This window comes from Cibotium barometz, chromosome 18, assembly GCF_041138505.1.
Source record: "Cibotium barometz isolate CiBa-2024 chromosome 18, ASM4113850v1, whole genome shotgun sequence".
Lineage (NCBI taxonomy): Eukaryota > Viridiplantae > Streptophyta > Polypodiopsida > Cyatheales > Cibotiaceae > Cibotium > Cibotium barometz.
Window position 1 is genome coordinate 6,118,509 of NC_141063.1, and position 14,705 is coordinate 6,133,213.

The window sequence follows — 14,705 nt, forward strand, 5'->3', positions numbered from 1 at the left end:
GATAGAATATTTGACTAGTTTGTGACTAGATTTTTGGTATAACCTTTATTAGGGGGCTGTTTTGCGAAGCATTTATCTTTCCATGTGTTTAGAATTAGAGATTTACATAAAGACAAAAGTTTTAGAGGACAAGAAACTCTACAAGAGTGTATGAGACTATAAAAAGCCAAATCCCTTTCATTTTTAAGTTATTCAAGTGCAAAGTGGGGCACTTAGCTGTTTTGGCAGTTTTATGCTGAAAACACAACTTTGGCTGTTTCGAATGCTCTCAAAGAGACCTTAGAACTCATTTTTAGAGAACCATCACTGAGACGTGCTTTATAGAGCATTAAAAGTTCTAAAACTCTATAGTTTTGACTTTTCTCTAATTCCAAATAGATTGGAAGATATTACTCTCCCAAAGAGACCAGTTATTAGGCTTTGCCTTAGAAATTGCTATCAAGATTGACTATCTTATCTATATAGACCAGATAGACTAACGCATAAGCATAGTTAAGACTTAGCTATAGTGACTAGAGATGACCTCGCTCATTAGAACATGATAATTGATTATGTTAAAAACAAGGATTACCATGTGACTTAAAAGATAAAGAGAAGTTAAAGATTGTTTAAATTAAAAGCTTGTTTTATACTTGAAATTGATTGTGATTGATTTGAATATGCATGCCTTGAAAGATTATGGACTAGAGACGAGTGTGAGATGATATGTATGAGTTATGATTGCTTTGTTTTGAGATAAATGATTGATATGCACGCGTATGACTGATTGATATGCACGTGTATGACTGATTGATATGCACGCGTATGATTGATTGATATGCATGTGTATTATGCATGTGTATAATGAGAGACTCGACATGAGATTTTGAGATTCGGGCCGGCCGGAAACGCCGGACAGAGAATGTTATTTATGCCCTCTGGGAGCCATTTGGTAGAACCCAGAGTGGACGAGATTTACTAGAGGCATACCCAGGATAGCCGCGACATCCAGCGTGGTGGTTGGGTGGATGGGCATTGGAGAAAGGCCCTATTAGCTAGATCTTTTGTTGGTGATTCTCTCTTTGTTTTGAGATTTTGTATTGACGAATATTATTGTTACTTTGGATTTGTAAACGATTATGGTTTATTGAAAATCTCTTCGTTTTTTGAAGTATGTGTGATTTTTCTGTATGTTTTGAGAAATTTTGTGTTAGATCATGGAACAGAATATGGGTATGTCACAAGGAGAGTCAAGCAACACTACAACAAGCACCCCAAAAGAAGTAATTATTGACCTTACAATAGGAGATTCTCCCACAGGTACACCACTTCAGAAGAGTGTGGTCAAATACTTATTGTTTAAGGAATCTCATGCTAGTGTTCTTCATAGCAAGCACACATATTGAGAAAGTAGAAGAGATTCCTCAAATTTATAATGGTAATGTGGTTTTTGAGTTACCGAATATACGTTATCCTTCAGCCTCTCCAATGCAAGGAATGGAACAAGCACATGATGGCCATTGCTGGTTGAAACTTGCAGAGAGTCATGTGAAGTTTCCTGGAGTTGTATGAAAGAGTTCTTGTGGAGGCTTATTTGAGTGCACTTATGCCTTGTGTGGAAGTAGATCTATGAACGGCACACCGAATATAACATCATAGATTGGCAAGCTTATTATCTTGGCTTAATTTCAGTAAACTTGGCAAGCTTATTATCTATGAACGGCACACCAAATATAACATCATAGATTGGCAAGCTTATTATCTTGGCTTAATTTTAGTAAACTTTGATTTATAAGGGTATTTATTGAAACTTTGTAATTTTTCACATAATAGGCAAGCTCACACAGAAACTTCCCTCTATGGGCTTAACAACGGATGGATATGGATCACTAGCTTGTTTCTACTACAGGAACAAACCTATATATAGACGAATGTGTAGTGCTACGATGTACTATTGTATGCCTATTGATCCACATATGTCGAGATTGATGGTATATCAAGGGGAACATTTGCATGAGGTGCAACGGGGAACATCAAGGTAGGCATTACAAAAGATAAGAGAACTTGTGTAGGAGGCAGTTTCAAAGGTTACTACAAGTGGTCCAAGGAAGGTATAAATGGATATCACCAAGCAACTTGTATTGGATGCAGTTGTCACAGGAAGCATACAAAGAATGAATCAAATATTAGCAACATGGAGTTGTCACTATTGTTAGAACACATGCATCCCCTAATTCAATATCAAAGGTAATGTCCTTTCCATATTGATTTTAATTGTTTGGTAATCTTGTGAATGAATGTTTACATAGTTTGTTAAGTTATCCAATTCTCTTGTAGATTCAGGAGGATGGTGCATGCTTTTAGGATCAACAATTCAATGCAGGAAGAAGAGTCAAGTATCCTAGAATTAAAGAGAAAATGTGCTTTTGAATTCTTCCATGGTAGTTGTTTTCCTAGGTGGGCAAGCTTTGGATGAGTCAGACCGGTGTTATGTGTTTAAAATGTCAAACCACCATAGGGCATGCATCGAGTTTAGATCTGGTGAACCATATGCGTCAAATAGGAGATGGGGATTTGAGGAAGGCTTGGGTTTATTTTGATCACGTTAGGCATATGCAAGGATGGACAACAATGGCTGCACATGTATACGATCCAAGGTAGAGTTTGGTCTTGTAAAGTTTTTTTAAAAAAATTGATCTTATTTTTAGTACTTTTCTAATTGTCATATGATGGCATGCAACATGCATGCAAGAGCTCATAAAAATTACAACTTGCGAAATGAAAGAGGAGGACACAGTGACACAAGTGCTTTTCTAGGAGATGATTAACAATGTTATGGTCCAAAAAGGATTCTCCAAGCCAGATTTTTTTGGCTTCATGGTTGATGAGGCTAAAGGCAACTGAAGAGCAGTTAGGACAGTCTATAATAATGGACCAGAGAATATATTGGAAGGTCGTGAGCATTCATGTCTTTTTCATTGGGAACAAAGCTTGAACATCCATACAATACAATATGTAGTTAGGAATTTTTAGAAAGAGCACAAGTGACTATGTTGTCAATGGCATTGTGCATTGAGTGAGGAAGAGGCACTTTTAAAATATAGACACATTAGATCGTGGTGGATGAACGGTAAAGTCTTTGATGCAAACTTACTAGCCATGAATTGTTGGCTTAGTTGGTGGCATACTAGATATCCCATTGGAGGAAACATCTTGTAGGGGTAAGTATTATTTTCTTGGTTCTCGAAAATATTAGCTTGTATTTTGAATCTAAATTGTCAACTTAACTATTTAATCATAGAATGTGGTTGGAGCTTGCAATTAACTTAATTTTCTATTGTAAAATGTTGACGATGCTTGTGTGCCACACATGCCGACCACCAATCTAGCAGAAACAAAACATGCAAGTTGGTTAGCAGGAGAGGGTTTCGGGGGAACCATCTCTTTATATGATGCAGTTGTTTCAGAGCTCATGAATTCCCTCTTGAAACCCACAAAGAAGCATGCATTCATGCAAGGTAAATATCATGGAGCAAGCCCTACAATAACAAAGTTTTGAGAAGGCCAAAACATCAAAAGCTCCAAGTCCGTCAAGCACTAGCAGATTGGTGGGGGAAGCAGTTAGAGTAGCACACCAATGCATGTACAACCAAACTTTTTTGGTAATAATATTACTGTTAGCCGGCGTCAAAAACCCACAGTTATAAATCTTGAGGAAGATAACTCATCACATCGTCCAGAGTATGTCACAGAAAACTAGCCATGCAAGAAACAAGGTAGGAGATTAAGCTTTCCACCCACTATTCCTTTAACTACAGGTGGTTAACACAATGCAGAGGGAGAGACAATTGAAGTAGAGGTGTATGAAATTATGGAGTGTGACATACATGATTCAATGTGGACTATACGTCAAACATCTCTACACAACAAGGTAACAAGGATGGTTAGGTGGCCAAGATGGCAAGTGCAAAAAGAGCATTAAGAACTACGGGCAAGGTGTTTTAGCTCCTTCTTTCTATGGTATGAGAGAACGGTCTGGGAGGCAAAGGTGTCAGTTCATGCGGTTTTGTAACAGCAACATGGATCATACTTGGAGAATATGTAACACCATATGTCAATCACCTACTAGACCCCCAGTTGTTTGGCTAGTGGGACGAGGTACAAACCTGATTATGGATGAGATCCGAGAATTGGAGGCTGGTGGGTTTGTGTTGCAAAAGGGACAATGTCAGGAAGCAAATGATGTAGGCCAACGATCAACAAGGTACATAAGTGGCATATCAGATATGGCAGCCCCAAGAGAATAGATTCGGCAATTTCAAGTATAGCTACGGTCTTTGAGCATTTGGTCATTAAGGTCAGGCAAATGGAAGTGTTTGTAATTGAGACTGAGGAATCACTAGTACGTAATGAAAAATACCAGGTGACTATGGGAAAGAATCCATCATGCACATGTCTCGATTTTCAAATCGGGGTAAGTTCTAGACGACCATATTGTGCATGCAAGCATCTTTACTTTGTATATTTGTGTATCTTTGGGTTAGGTGCGAACCAATCTTGTTGCCTCCCTCTCCCTCTCATTGTATTTCTCTCCCTCACTATCGTTCTCTTCCTTACAACCCTCACGACCATCAACAACTACCTTTGTTCATCTCTAATGGCTTCTTCTAATGGCCCTAGCTATACTCTGAAGGAAACCCTAGAAAGAGTGTTTGCAAAGATTTATGCAACAAAACGGGCGGAGATATAATAGAACATCTCAGAATCACGGCAGAGGCCGCCACACAGTCTTTGGACAAAGATGCTAGCAGATGAGCCTATTGATTCTGGAGATTTGTTCGTGTGAAACATGAAGATTGGAAGCGCCATTGGGACTTGGCGAAGTTTCAGATATATTGCTGAAGAGATGGAGGAGTCCCTATGGGAGGATTTAAATAATAGAGTACTCAAAAAAAGTGTATAGGTGTAGGATCCGTAGGTAGTTATCGTATGTTTTCAATTTTAAACAATGTTAAATTGTAGTAGCTCATGTAATAACCTTTTTCTAGAATAAAATGGTCTCAAATATAGATCGCCTTGTCTTTTGTATTAATTGCCTTGGCAAATTTTGGGTTTGTTGTTGTTTTGATTAATTATGTCAAATTCTTGGTTTATTGTATGTTTTGAATAGCAGTGTAATGTGCTTCTCTCTCTCTCTCTCTCTCTCTCTCTCTTCCTCTCAAATAATTAGGCCATGATCTCAATCATAATTGAAAAATTATTGACCTTAATAAATATATATTCTTCATTGCTTCTTAAGCAAGGCATAGTAGATATCTTGTATGTATAAATCTTGAAAAAATTCACCTTGTTAATTGTACTCACATGCAATGATATGCCGTCACATGCAAAGGCTTTAAATGATGATGGTGGCAACAGTAGAGAGAGATAGTTCAAGTAGAGAGAGAGGACATCCAAGAAAGGCTCCCTCCATCAAGCTCCCTCAAAAATCACACTCCTGACAAACACCTCAAGCAAGAGGCTATCATCATCAAAACGCTATCAAACAATGGAGATATGTATGTATTCACTTCTTTTTGTAAACTTTTCACATTTGTTCTGCATTTCTTTAAGCATTTATACAATATTGTTACAACCTAAAGACCTAATTAATAAACCCTAGTAAACAATAGATTAAACATTAAGATTAGTTCAAATTTCAAAACCTCAAGAAATTTTTTAGGATAAATAAAATTTGTGTTAGAATTTAAGTTTCACAGGGAGCTGGCCATTCCGTCTCAAACTTCTATTATGAAAGAGAGATATGTGGAGTTAATCTAGTGGTATGGGACATCATATTCATTTCATCTACTCACAGCAGACACATTTATGTCTTCTATCTTTTACCATCTTATGTATGTATGTATGTATGTATGTGGAATGCACCTTTGTGGTATGGGATACTTAGACTTGTTTCACATATGTTCATTTGATTGATTCATTGCATATTTACATTATGTGTTAATCTAGTTTTCCATAGCAATCATGAAGCCATTCTCTCATGGATTTATGCAACTGACAATAGTTACAACCCAAGTAAGAGTGAATATTATGAGAATTACTCTTGGTTATTGGAAATTATATTTCTTATTTTATATCAGGAACACCCATGTGTGTCATGCCGTGTAATTTGATATTATGGTTGCCTATATCTCATGAGACGACATTGGGATTAATTGATGTGTTCAATTGATTGTTTAACTAATGTGAATTATGTCTATGAGTATAGGTACCGAGTTGGCGAGGGTACCGATTGAGGTGTCGTATATGGAATGAGATGTGCGAGGTACCGATTTAGGTGTGAGGGTGCCGATTTAGGTGTCACACTATATGAGATGTGTGAGGGTACCGATTTAGGTGTCGCACTATATGAGGGTACGGATTGAGGTGTCGTATGGATTGTGGATTGAGTGGGGTATGAAGATGGAGATTTTTTGCTAATCATGTATTAGAATTTCATTAATCATTTATAACCTTTCATGTAGCTAGATTATTTTATGTGTGAATGTGCACAAGGTTATTTTATATGTGAGTGTGCACAAGATTATTTTATGTGTAAAGACCCATTAGTATTTCTCATTAGGGAAAGGTTTTGATATGTATAAACCTTAGAAACCTTGATAAGGTTATTTACATGTAAAGCAAAGGCCCAAAAGTGGGAAAGCAAGCCCAAAATTGTACACTATTATTAGCTCCTTGGGCTATTTATTGAATACAAATCTCAAAATTTCCATGTTGTGGAAGTGAGAGCTATACGCTTGAGGGGGGGAGATTGCACCCAATATTTGTCTCTTGTGTGGTGATATATTGTTTACTCTATCTCTTGTTTCTATTTTATTTTATGTTCAATCTTGTCAATTTGAATTCAATCCTATGGTTAAATCTTTGATGTATTTGTGAGTTTTGATTAATTCTTCAAAAAGTACTTGAGATTGTGTCGTTCTCCGATCTCCTAAGTTTAGATTGCACCTTTTCAGATCATCATCAAGTTTGATCGCCGATCCTAAAGTTAAACATCCAAATCGCTAATCTTGCATTCTATAATTCTTTAGGATTGCCAATCCTAAAGAAGTGAGATTGCCTATACTTCTGATCGTTGATTCCAAATTCCTAGATCGCTCCAAACTTTTGATCACCGATCCAATGGTTGGATTGCCCAAACTTTTAGATCGGATCGTTTATTTCGAGATCGCCTTGAATCGAGTTTGTCAACGTTCGGATCGTATCTAGTTTGGATCGTCCAAGCTTTTAGATCGGATCGTTCAGTTCTAGATCACCTTGAGACCAGTTTGTCAACGTTCGGATTGTATCTAGTTTGGATCATCCAAGCTTTTAGATCGGATCGTTCATTTCTAGATCACCTTGAGACTAGTTTGTCAACGTTTGGATTGTATCTAGTCTGGATCGCTCCATTCAGTTTGTCAACAACCAGATCGTCTAAGTTCATATTGTTTACATGTAGATCACCGACTCGAGCTAATTGCCACATGGCCGATCTGATTGGGAACCCTATATAAAGCTGAAGACCTAGCTAGAACCTAACTTTGTCAATGATCTAGACTAAGGTGCTCCCAAACCTTTGCCAAAATTAGCTCCAATCAACTTGTTTGCTCGCACACAGCCTCAAACACACCCCTCAGAACAATTTGCATTGCCAATCAAAGGATTACACAGCTCAAATCATAGTGTACAACCCTTGTAGTTTGTTTGCATTTGGCATAGCTCCCACAACTAGTGGTTGGAGAATGTGCATGTGAAGTATTAGGGTTGCAGATTGCCTTTCTTGTCAGACGAGTTGAAAAGGGGTAAGCCCCATAGGGGAACCTCTGTAGAAATTAGGACACAGAGGCTGCAAGCCAAGCAAGGCTAATAGCAAAGATTGCCAGGCCAAGTAGGCATATTACATTCAGATTGTTGCCTTAGTGCACAATCAAAATGACTATCACTGAGGCTATAGCCGATACCCGTATGCCTGCAAGAAAATAGACTGCTGGCTACCTCCAAAGAGGGAATCTCCCGCCCCCCTTATATTCCTTATCAAATCATTGCAGAGAGGGTGGGGTACTTCAGAGCCAAAGAGCTGGAAAGGGTGACGGCGACTACATGCTCAAGTTTCACATCAAGGATGGTCATAGAGAAAGCATATTATGCTATGGTGCTATCTCCAGATTGCCACATACGTATCCTTGAGGATGTGAATGCCAACATGCTCCTACAGAAGGTAGCCTCCTCAACTTCTTTAGGCTACCACATTGGGGATGTGAATGCCAACATGATCCTATAGATGGTAGGCCTCCTCAACTTCTTCAAGCTACCACCATGGGGGGTGAATGGACTTTCTCAGATGCTTCCACGCAATGGTATGTTATGACCGCACAACCAAAGCATTCCATGTAGATCCAGTCCAAGGCCAATGCGGGCATAGGGTTATTTCAATGGAGGCAGTGCAAAACTCCCTAAGGTTGCCCAGAGTGCGCCATGCATGGGAGTAAGCATAATGCCACTGAGGTTGAGAGGACAACCTTGTTTGGCCCCACTAAATTGACAAAGCCTCACTGGACCAATGCCAGGCTACCTTGCCTAGTCACCCCAGCCAAAGCAATATTTACATATTTCTCTTTTTATTACAAGCCAAACTGTTTTATAGATTTAGACATAGGAGAGCTCTACGGAGCTTACAAAGAGCAAGATGCAGAGGCAGTAGTACAAAATTTTATAGAATTAGTATACATAGAATCATGCACAAGGGAATCTCACCCAATTAGTATACATAGAATCAAGGGAATCTCACCCAACATAGCTCCCACTACTATATCCTAATGTTGAAGGCCCGGAATTGATAGAGGTATCATCAATTGGAGATTGTACATAGGACTTTGAATAGTATGTTTTCCTCATGAACGAGAGGCTCTTTTGGATAAGCTCATGATATGCTGGGAATATTCTTTTATTTTTCACTCAGCCTAAACATCTAAAGTAGCTAACTAAATTTAGGCAAGGAAGGAAAGGTAGGTTAGGTACAAAGCCTAGGTTAACCGAACCAAAGGAGGCTCCGAGAGTCGTCCTCCACCTCAGGCTCGGCGGCATATGATCCACCCCTCATTTGGTTTTATCCTGCTTTTCGCTGCAGAGACACACAGAAAAAACACAGAATTTTCACCATAGCCATCGAGCTCACTGCACATCGCCGGCATAACTCAACGTGCCCTATTCTCTATTCTGCTTCAGTCCGTATCCGCTTTTCCGCCTCTCTCTCGGTACCGGAAAGCCCACCGCTTCGTACTCTGCTTTCGGCCTATTTAAGTTTTTTCATGTGTCAGATGGATGCCCACATGGAACTGGTTCCCCAGCAGGCTCCTGTTAATCCTGAAGAAGCCGCCTCCAACGGCGATGAGGGCTTTATTGTCCGCCTGGCCTCTCAAGCGGAAAAGGCAACAGCAGCGCCTCCGTCGAATGAAAGCGGCAAGAAGAAGAGGGTAAGTCCCTGATAGTTTTCTGTTTGCCTTTTCCTTTTCTGTACGCATACAGTTTTCTTTTTGCACAGCAGTAAAAGGGATTGATTTTTTTCTTTAAATCTCACTCAGAAAGCAATCTGTGATTTTGATCTTTATATCATTCCCTGGATTGAGACAAATACACAGTAAGCTATCGAAAATATTTATATATCAGAGTTGGGCGTATAGATGTGAGTGTGTGTTTGTATATAAATGCATATATGTCATATATCTACACATGTATGCATCATACATATTTGTGTGTGTGCGTGTGTGTATATACACACATACAGGCGTGCACTCAGCGTATGTTAGAGATTTGAATCTAAAAAAAAGGGAATATGCCCAATTTTTAGTATTGCAGGTGAACAGAGCAGCCAAGTTGAAACAATGTAAGATGGATGCTCGCCGTGAGCAATGGCTGGCACAAGGTATTTCATGTGTTTTTTAAATGGTTGCATTTGATGCAAATATATTTAAGCTAAACTTATAAATTTTAAAATTTATTGTGTAGTAGTCTCAAGCAAAATCAACAAGCCTGAGAGTTGTGCTTCAAGTCATGCATCAAGTCAGGACGACAGAGATGCTAAAGAATTGCAGTCTTCACCAGGTGCCCTTGGCATGGGCACCCTAGATAACAAGGATAGAAAAGAAGACCTGAAGTTGAAGCGAAATGTAGCATCTAGTTTGCATAATGCCGGGGGGGAAATGTGGTCTGAAGACCAGGTGCTTGAGTCAAATGCTTCAGAGAATCATCAACGAGCTTTACCTTTGGAAGGCACAAAACAGGGCCTGTCACTGTCTCATTCGCAAAGCGCCACAAGTTCAAATGGTGGGCCCCTCAAATTGGGAGCGCACTTGGACAGTGATGAAGCTGAACGGAAAACTGGGAATGTGACGAGACTAGATATTCGAGGCTTTACGACCAGGTGGTCTAGCAGTGACTCGAGCACCAGTCGATCCAATAGCAGCCGGACGAGTACTAGCAGTGGTGGCAGTGGTAGTGATGATGACAATGAGGTTGAAGACTGGGAAGTTGTAGCAGATGCCCTGCATGTGCAAGCATCTGTCCAGGAGGCCAAGCAGGTCAAGTCAGAGAGTCAGTATTCTACTCAAAACAGGCCGCTTGACCAGAAAAGCATGACGCAATCCAGCGCGGACCTGGAGACGTGTGTACTTAAACCGGAGAGGAAATATAGGCCAGGCAATTCCGGGTCCAGGATGAGGGTGGATGCAGGCCAGGCATGGAGGCCTGATGATGTTTCACGGCCCCCAACTCTTCCACGCTTGTCCAAACAGCACAGTTTCCCCCTTCAATCTGGCACTTCAGTGTGGGGTGCTTCGCATGGAAATGTTTGGGGGCTACCCCCGCCGCCATCGCATTGTCCGATATGTACTGAAGAGTTGGATACCACGGACTCATCCTTTGTGCCGTGCTCATGTGGATTCCGTCTCTGCCTGTTTTGCCACCATAGGATTGTTATAGGTGATGGGAGATGCCCTGGATGTAGGAAGTCCTACAATTTGGAGGCGGCTTTGAAACTTTCTCGCACTTCCAGCGTGAGGCCAAGAATATAGCATTATTTTCAAAATTCTTGATTTTTGTAAGGCCGATTGTGCAGTTATTTTTCCAGGTGAGTCTCTCTTATGTATTTAACATCAGATGGAGCAACCATATGTAATTTTATAAGATTTGCTCAGAAGAGAGGGTTTCTTAAGCGTTGCACCCGAGGTTAGTGGTTGCTAACTTGGTGCAAGTTTTTTTTTGAATATGGTATATCGTCTATCTTGTTAAGAAGCATTGGTAGTCATCATAAAGGCAGGTTCTTATTGTAAATTGCTGGATCTTCATTTTATACTAATGAATCAGTTTAAAGATAATTTGTGCTCACCCTGGAACAGCTGTAACAAGTTATCGGTGTGGGTTTGGTTGTTTTGTTTGCTGGCTGTATGTTAAGCCCCTTACACATATGCCCCTCCTGTCCGTGTTGTCAGGGAATCTAGCAACCTGGTGGGTGAGTGTGTGTGTGTGGACGGGCAACCGAGCCTGTCCATAGCTCACCTGTTCGGGTTTCACGGGCAGTTGGGTAAAAGGGCCTTGGATTTCTTGGAAATATGTTTTTGGCCTTCAGGGTGTGACTGATATGCTTTTCTGTACAATGACATGTTACTCATGTATTTCAGTGTTCATCTGTGCTCCTTGCATATGAGGCCTTTCGGATGGATTTACCTTCTGCTATGGTGGAAATGGCAGACTTACAGCTCCTTTTGTGTCATCATCATAAGGATTCAGCATCGTGCAGGATCATAAATGCTTCTAAGCCAAAACATTTCGAAACATTCTTGAAACCTCAAAAAATTGGGTATTTTGCTCAAACGTGGGGCATTTTTTAAAACAAAAAAGGGTTTTTTTCTTCGACTGCGTTTGCCTGCCTGCCCCTGTTGCATTTTCCATAATCAATGGAGTATTTTGCAGCCCGTTCTATGCCTAAGAGCAACCTGTTCTTTGCCTCCCTTCTTCTCTTCTCCCCTCTTCTCCCCTTGTTTTCTCCTCCTTAATTGAGAGAGAGAGAGCGAGAGAGAGAGAGAGAGAGAGATCTTTTAACACCCTAGCCAAGCACAAGTAGTTATCTTGGATACAAATTGATATACACAGCTTTGAGCTTTGATTATTCATGTCTAACAAACAAATGGAAGAATTTTGTTCTGGGCTGCAAAGTAGGTCACGATACGCTTGAAGAGGTCTGCTGCAGATACAAGGGGCTCACTGAATGCTGGAGGATCAAAGTTTGGCGTTTGGAAGTAAGAGAAACAAGAGGTGAGAATCAACTTATTTTTATGCTGTTGGCCGGCATCTATCTCCCGCTCGAGCAGCCCTCTCTGCTGGTTTTTTCTCTTCAAGTAGATGCGTGGAAGTAGGTGGTCCTGGTCTGTATGAGGCTGGGTATTCTCTGTCCCAGTTTAATTGGATGGTAGACGAAGGTCCTGCTAATTGCCGGCGGTGATTGCCTGTGCAGTGCCACCCATCTTCGCCGCGGCTGAGGTGGATGCGTGGGCACTAGCTCCACCCAAGCCTGGCTGAGCCACCTGTAGCACCTTTGCTTCTCTGGCTGAGTCGACTATAGCACCTATGCTGATCTGCTGGCTCTTCTCAGCCCGTGCCACCCACACATGCGTTTGTGTCCTCTCTCTCTCTTAGCCCATGAATTCTGCCTAGCTCCATGCCTTGCTCCTGAAGCTTGTCTTGGCCACACTTGGGTTTTGGTCATCTAGGGCTGTTTGCCCTATATAGTCCATGCTTGGGCCCCTTGGCTGGCCCTGCTGGCCACTTGGCTGGGCTCTCTTGGCAGCTCAAGGGTAGGCCTAGTGTCACATAGCCTGTAATGGCAGTGGGCACATGAGAGCTCGACTGGATGTGGAGCCCGAATGCCGGAGTGAAGATGGTGAGTGCATCCGGGGTCTAGGGGTGAGGATACCTCGAGCGGAGTGTTGACTAATCGTAGAGCTAGGTGGTCGTGTGACCAGACGACCGGGCTAATGTGGACGACATGCCACATAAAAGTGGAAGGTGTGTGTAACCACAACCATCTTATCCTCTACGGTTGGGTGGTGACTAGAGCTTGGAGCCCTTCTTGGCTATAATGGCGGAGGCTATGGCGACGTTATATTGGTATGAGAGCATGGTTGGATCGACTGCTCGCTTCTCCACTTGATTGGGCTTCAAAAGAGAGAAGGATAATCTCATTTTTAATTTTAGATTTCTCCCTCTCTCTCTCTTTCTCTCTTTGTCGAACCTCTCCTCATCCACTTGAGATCTACACTCTATTTTTCTCCTACCTTGAATTTGCCTCCTGGCCCTTTCGACCATTAAAAGAACTTCAGCAAAAGCTGAGGAACTAGCTGGTGTGCCTCACATCTGTAGATCTCAGATCGAAGGTTCCAAAGGTTGCGTCAATTTGCACTTCATGGGGTGCTTAGTCTCCTCAGCTAGAGATGATTGGGGTGGAAAAACAACACAGGATCATGCTGATATAATGGCCATGGTGGTGTTTTCCCCTGCCATGAGGGTACCCGAGCAGGCCGCTAACTTTTCCAATGCCCTCCATGGCTTGGTGCCCATCCATATCCTAGAAAAACTCTCCTCTTTCCAAGCCTGCATCATCGCATTGGCTCTGGCCTTGTCCGGAGAGGCCATAATCTCTTCTTCCAAGTCCAAGTCCAGACGCAAGTCTGCTACCCTACACGATGGAACAACTGTTGCGGGCTTTGGAAGAATACCTACCTTTGTTACTTGGCTTGGTAAAAGCAAGAAGTGAATCCACAAACATGGTGCAATTTGTATGGAGAAATCATGAGGATGCACCTCAATTTCAGATTCTTATTATGAGGTGCTTCCAGTACTTGGGTTGATGCGAGCCAATACATTACTATTACTGAAAACTTCTGCTGATGATTACTAGAAGATAAAAGGAAGGAAGCCATTGACATTTTTTTGAAGGTGTCTGGGATTTAGAAATGTGCAATAAAGGTTATCATGTCCTCTAGCTTACTAAACCCACCGTCATGCACTGGCACCACATAGGAGTGTCGGTAAAAGAAGATCTTTTCCTTAAGGTCTGCACTGGTTTTACAAGAAAACAATGCCTCACCAATGTTTGCATGGAGTGCTTGAAATGTTCCGTAATGGTTGCTCCTCTGCCAAGCTGGAAGGAAAAATATCTACAGCCCAAAAATAAGATCATTAAACATGAAAGATGTAGCTATCGTAATATCACAAAACCTCCTTCCTTCCCTATGATACTTACAGTTGCATGGGAATCGAGTTTGTTTACGAAGATGTATGTCTCGTGCCGTGTACACATGTTGTACAATGGCCACCAGGTCTCCATTGCTCGATTTTTTGAATCCCTCTAAATGACCCTTCCAATGAAGCTCCATCACATCTCGTTGTCGAACTTGATGCGGACCAATAGGAGTAGGCTGCAGAAAAACCCAAGCACCCTTGCTAAATGCCTCTCTCACCTCACCCAAGCACCATCATCGTCCCTCATTGTACAATGAGATCTCCTCAATCTAATCTTTTGGTCTTCTTCATGGTGTAGCCATATCTATAGTAGTAAAATTAGGGTTTGGCAAATGAGATAGAGAAAGAAAACGCGAAGATGCTATGCAAATTAAGGTTTCGGGCTTGAT

The 14,705-nt window shown here is 41.3% G+C and overlaps 1 protein-coding gene across 4 annotated transcripts; it reads left to right on the plus strand.

The window, feature by feature from the left end:
- Positions 1–9,044: 9,044 nt before the first annotated feature.
- LOC147628851 (uncharacterized) lies at positions 9,045–11,282 on the plus strand. Of its 4 annotated transcripts, none has more exons than XM_086812012.1 (3): positions 9,045–9,494; positions 9,877–9,943; positions 10,027–11,282. In XM_086812012.1, exons 1-3 carry the CDS (start codon positions 9,330–9,332, stop codon positions 11,088–11,090), a joined length of 1,296 nt encoding a protein of 431 aa, XP_086668138.1. In that variant the 5' UTR covers positions 9,045–9,329; the 3' UTR covers positions 11,091–11,282. The 4 variants fall into 4 exon arrangements, with proteins under 4 accessions (XP_086668138.1, XP_086668139.1, XP_086668140.1 ...); XM_086812013.1 differs by having other exon boundaries at positions 10,030–11,282; XM_086812014.1 differs by having other exon boundaries at positions 9,374–9,494; positions 9,869–9,943.
- Positions 11,283–14,705: the final 3,423 nt, after the last annotated feature.